This window comes from Alosa sapidissima, chromosome 18 (genome assembly GCF_018492685.1).
Source record: "Alosa sapidissima isolate fAloSap1 chromosome 18, fAloSap1.pri, whole genome shotgun sequence".
Taxonomy (NCBI): Eukaryota; Metazoa; Chordata; class Actinopteri; order Clupeiformes; family Clupeidae; genus Alosa; species Alosa sapidissima.
In genome coordinates this window covers 24,471,283-24,476,811 of record NC_055974.1, presented here as the reverse complement: position 1 = coordinate 24,476,811, position 5,529 = coordinate 24,471,283, and the positions used below count along the sequence as shown (strand labels likewise).

Here is a 5,529-nt window from a genome sequence, read left to right as displayed (position 1 = left end):
TGGTTCCAGGTGTTGGTGCCACTTTGACAGCGAAACATATAAAGAATAGACAACACACACACCTTCACAATACAAATACTAATGTTACCAAAGTAACTTTCCTGGTGGGTAGTTACTAGGGGTGTGAATCTTCACCGGTGTCACAATTTGTTTCTACTAGTTACCAATGTAACTTGTGGGCAGCATTTGAACTAGCATAAAACCCCTGTGCATCACTGGTCTACTAAGTGTTCTGAGCTCACACAAACACAAGTGGAGGTGTATGTGTGTGTGTGTGTGTGTGTGTGTGTGTGTGTGCTCTTGGACGGCCTCAGGGGGGAAAGGACTGGGAGATGTGGGAATAGAGGGCAAGGACTTACAAACACAGCTTCGGGCTGAGGAAAGGGGTGACACACACACACACACACACACACACACACACACACACACCCCGGGAGAATCGCATGTTGGCGCATGAAAAGAGGGGTGCGAGGCCTGAAACACCACCCTGCTGCTCCTGCTGAGGGTGATGACAGACATGTGTGTGTTTGTGTGTGTGTGTGGACAGCAAGAAAGACAGAGTGCGAAAAGGCAAAGGGTGGGGGGGGGGGGGGGGGGGTTAGACCAAGAGGGACAGACCAAGATCGAAAAAAAGGCGAGGAAAGATATTTAAGGTTTTCTTTTCTCACATCTGCACATGACTATGTGTGGATGTGCGAAGTGACCTTGGAGTGACACACACACACACACACACACACAAAATCAATCAATCCTCCAAGGTCCCTCATTGTCTGATTATACAGACAGTTGGTCACGCTTCAGTCAAAACGAATTCAAAAGAATACAGTAAAACACATTCTGCTATTTTATGAACATTGTTAGTGACGCGAACCTTTCCTCACATCCCGGTTTGCGTCTGTGAGCAATTTGTACTGGGGTATTCCCTGGCTTGTCTGCCAGATTGAAATCTGTTTACGTTCGACATCCTGAACAAAAGCCTTCCTTGGCTTTGAAAGAGCTGGTGGAAACAGGCAGCAGTTGATGTTTGCCATCTGTTGATACATCACCACAGCTTACATTTGCACCCATAAGACCACAAAAGAAAACATTTATTCTAGTGCAAGTTAAGGAATTGGGAAAATGTTGTTGTTGTTGTTCAAAAACAGATTAAAAACAAAAAAGTTTCGGCCAATCTCCAGATTTGATTGGGATTCACATCAAAAGGAGGCATTGGAAAAACATAAGAACAAGAGGTGTGTATGTGGGGGGGGGGGGGGGGGGGGGGGGGTCTTGCTTTATACTGTCTTTTTTTCAGCAATTCTGCCTGTAATTAACATGTTTGTTTATTTGTTTGCTGGTTTGTTTGTGTGGGTGTGGACGTGTTCAAGAAGTATTGTTATGTATGTCTACCTCCTCTGTCTTTTTGTAACACACACACACACACACACATACTCAAAACAAGGACACGGTATCCTTGGAACGGATACAGAATTAGAAAACCAGGACTCAGAAGAAAAAAATTGAGTTGGGTAAGGACGCGTGTTAAACCTATAAAACTATACCCTTCATTTTTAAAAATTGGCATTCCTCATTCATTTGTTCATTGATTTATTTCACTTATTTGTTTGTTTATTTGTTTTTGGTCTGAAGCTCCCTAAGTTTGTGTTGTTGTTTTAAAAAAAAAGAGAAACACACAACACCTGTTTATCAAGTTCATCATCAAACTCCAAAATTGGTCCCCTCTCATCTAAAAAGATTCACACTTCAGGGGTCCCCCCACCCCCCCCACCCCACCCACAGGGTCCTAGTGCCCATCCTGTCCCCGCCCGCCCCACCCTGGCACTCACCGTCCTCGGTGGGCACGTAGACGTTGAGGTAGAGGCAGTCCTCGCTCTGGTTCTGGACGTACGTGGCCGCCACGTCCAGGCTGTCGGTGAACCACACGGGCAGCATGATCTCGGGCAGCACGCCGTGGATGTTCTGCGGGCACACGGGCGCGAACTGCGTGGCGTTGCGCACCTCCTGCCAGGAGCCCGGCGCCTCAGGTGGCTGGAAGCGGCGGTCGCCGATAGGCGCGGTGGCGTAGGGCACGCCCAGGAACTGCTCCACGGGCCCCAGGATCTCGTTGTTCAGCTCCTTCTTGATGCCCCGCAGCTTGCCGTAATTGGTGGTGACCGTCGGGTACTTGGACGGGTCGGGGCCGCCACGCTGGCACGCGCCAGGGCCAGGCCACTGTGCCAACGCCAGGGCCAGTGCCAGCCAGTGCCAGGGCATGGTTCCCCGACTGCTGCTGCTGCTGCTGCTACTTCGGCACATGGAGGAGGCGCGGTGATGGTGATGGAGGAGGAGGAAGCGGAGGAGGAGCAGGAGGACCATGGCCCCTCTCCTCCACTTACTCGCGCTCACTCACTCACACTATCCACTCGTCTGTTTGGGGGGGGGGGGGGAGTGGGGGGGGGCTGGGATTGTTCGTTTGTTTGTTTGTTTGTTTGTTTGTTTGTTTGTTTGCTTGTTTGCTTCCCGCTTCTTGCTCCGTCAAGCGCTCGGGATCCAAACACGGACAAGCTGTGACTATGCGACGGAGAGAAGTGGGAGCTCAGTGTGTTGTCTGGAAGTGTGTGTGTGTGTGTGTGTGTGTGTGTGTGTGTGTGTGTGTGTCTGTGTGTGTGTGCGTTTGTTTCTGGGTTGAAAATAAAGGAGTACACCCCAGGGACTTCCTTCCGCACCCGGGGGAACGAAAGGAATAAGAGAGTGGTCTCTGCAGGAGGAGAAGATGGATGAAAGGATCAGATAGAGGGGTGCAGAGTGCAAGAGAGAAAAGGACTATCGCTTGCGAGCAAGGGAGAGCGGGGATGTGCCGGGTCGCAGTATATTTTTTAAAAAAAGGGGGGAAGGGGAACTGCAATGAGGTCAGAGATCAGAGGTCGTAGGGTTAAAGGTCATGTAGGTCTGCTGTGGAGCAAGGCTGGAAGGTGGCCATCGCTCTGTTACGTTCCATCCTCTTGCGCCGCGGTCCTCATGTGGTCGGCTCACACGCGCGCACACACACACACGGCACACACTCTTCCGTCTCGATCCCTCTGTCCCCGCAACGCCTCACTGCTCCTGTCAGAGAAAGAGAGAGAAAAAGAGAGGAGGTTAAAGGTGAAAGTTCAGATGTTGGACAGACAAGCAGCCCTCTAGGAATAACTCAAAAAAATTGATTGAAGCCTTAAACAAAAAATTGATTCAAAAGCTTGAAATGCAATTTAATTAAAATAACGCACTAGCAGATAAAATATTAAGTGTGCATATCTTCTCGTGTGGTTAAGTGTGCATATCTTTGCTCTCCTCCATGCTTTGGGTTGTTTTCCTACCATGCTGTTATATAAACAACAGGTGACATCTCACACACTTGCACCTGCCAGAGGTTAGGTAGGTCACTGAAGTTCACAACTACGATCTCCTGCAGCTCCAATGGCAAAATGTTACTACACCCCTAGTGCCTACTACTATGCATGGTTATGGTATTTACTGTAGCAAACACTTTTGTCCAAAGTGACATACAAATAACAACAATAAACAGTAACAGTAAACAATTGAAAAAGTTGGTAAGACTACATTAAGGAGAATAGCAATAGTAAACAACAATGTCTATTCAGTCAATAGCCTAATGACAATAAATACATACTATAATATACAAACCATAATGCATAAGAAACACTTGATAAACTAAGTGCATGTTGAAAAGATATGCCTTTAGACCCCTCTTGAAAGACCCAAAACTATCACAGGAACGGAGGAGAGCACTGGGAAACTCATTCCACCAACAAGGAACCACTGAGATAAAGAGTTTTGAATTTGACCTAGCGTTTATGGCTGGTCGACACAACAGACTCATCAGAAGACCGCAGTGGGCGGTTGGGGATGTACATCTTGATCATTGAATTAAGATAGCAGGGAGCAGATCCAGTCAGTGTCCTTTAGGCCAAGGTAAGAGATTTACATTTAATTCTGGCCACCATAGGGAGCCAGTGGAGAGTAACTAGGAGAGGAGTTACATGTGTCCTCTTTGGCTGATTGAAGACCATGCGTGCTGCAGCATTCTGAATCAGTTGTATCAATATTACTACACAAGCATGTAATAACATACAGTATACCACAAATAATCATCCCAGTTTCACAATGCTTTTGCTACCATAGTTTTAAGTTTATGATCAGCAACCTACCGCAGGGACTGCGGGTTAAAGTGGTTTTGAATGGACAGTGTCATTTTCCAATGAAGAGCTCACGTGTTGTAACACTGTACTTCAGAAGCTATGGCCCCGTACACCTCAACACAACAACAAATATATTAACGACAATAAATTACCCAAATCTTAATTAGATGGTAGAGTGAAATACTCATGATGTCGCTGCATTTCACAGACAGTTCCCTGCACCCAGTGTAACAGTTAGTAGGACAAGGAGCTGTTCAAAGGAGCTCTAGCCTTCTTGTAGCGCTGACGCTCGACTCTTTACCCTCTCAATTAAAGCTCAGCTGGATCCGAGCGAAGCCACGGCAACTAATTAATCTGCACCTTTTGTTCTCGCCACCCGGCACCATTGGGGAGCCCTGATTGATGCCTTATTCTCTCCATTCTTCCTCCCTGAGGTAATATGGTTAGCGTGTCGAGTGAGTGGTGAGAAGGGTCTTTTTCTACACCTTAACATCCTTAAGTGCCATGGTTAGCATGTTAGCACATTAGTGACTGGAATTCTCTCCGTTTTATAGGGATGCACGATATATCGGCCGCCGATATATTATTGGCTGATAAGTGAAAACATGTAAATATTAATGTTCCGATAACAGAATTCTGGGCGATAATTTGCGCTGATATTTTTTAAAGCCCTAATTTCCCAATTAGGCGTACGTAAGGTCCGTCTGGCTATACTGAGCTACTTGAGCTTGGTTGGCTATACTTCTTCCTCAAAATAATGTCACCGGTGTGGATGTATTTCTCCATTCTAACAAGATCTGTGGATCTGCGTTGAATCTGCGCAGACCAAAATCCTCTCGTGAATGACTCCGTTTAACCCCGAGCAGAGCGGAGCTCAGCGTACCTATAGCCTTCTTGTAGACGGACATAAGATACAGTCTTATGTCCGTTGCAGCCTTTGCAGCTTTATTCAGTTACCCGCAGTTGAAACTAAACATAAATATCTATCACAAACTCTGATTTGGCCGCTATGGCTTTTTCCCAGCATCTAGCCGTTTATCTGTGTTAAACGTTTACTCCATAGATATGAAAACGATTCATACACTGTCGCTGACCACTCACTCACATCTCACTGACGTCAGGTCAACTTAAAGGAGCCACATAGGGCTAGACTCCTACTATGCTGAGGACTATTATGTGTTCTGTCCATCATTGGTTGTAGGTCAAATTACTGAAATTAAATTAAACTCATTAAATGCAGTCCCCAATTCACTTTTCAAGAGTAATACTATTGGCTATCGTATCGGTATCAGCCACAACAGACCAATACATATTGGCTATCGTTATCGGCCCTAAAATGCCATATCGGTGC

The 5,529-nt window shown here is 46.5% G+C and overlaps 1 protein-coding gene across 5 annotated transcripts in view; it reads right to left on the bottom strand.

Annotated features, from left to right (window-relative positions):
* The window catches only part of nlgn2a (neuroligin 2a), a 114,078-nt gene extending 111,757 nt beyond the window's left edge, over window positions 1–2,321 (bottom strand). For all 5 annotated transcript variants that reach the window (XM_042069065.1, XM_042069066.1, XM_042069067.1 and 2 more), the window contains exon 1: window positions 1,827–2,321. In XM_042069065.1, the coding sequence (XP_041924999.1) occupies window positions 1,827–2,295 (469 nt within the window). In that variant the 5' untranslated portion in view covers window positions 2,296–2,321. The remainder of the gene's footprint in view (window positions 1–1,826) is intronic.
* Between the last annotated feature and the right edge of the window lie 3,208 nt (window positions 2,322–5,529).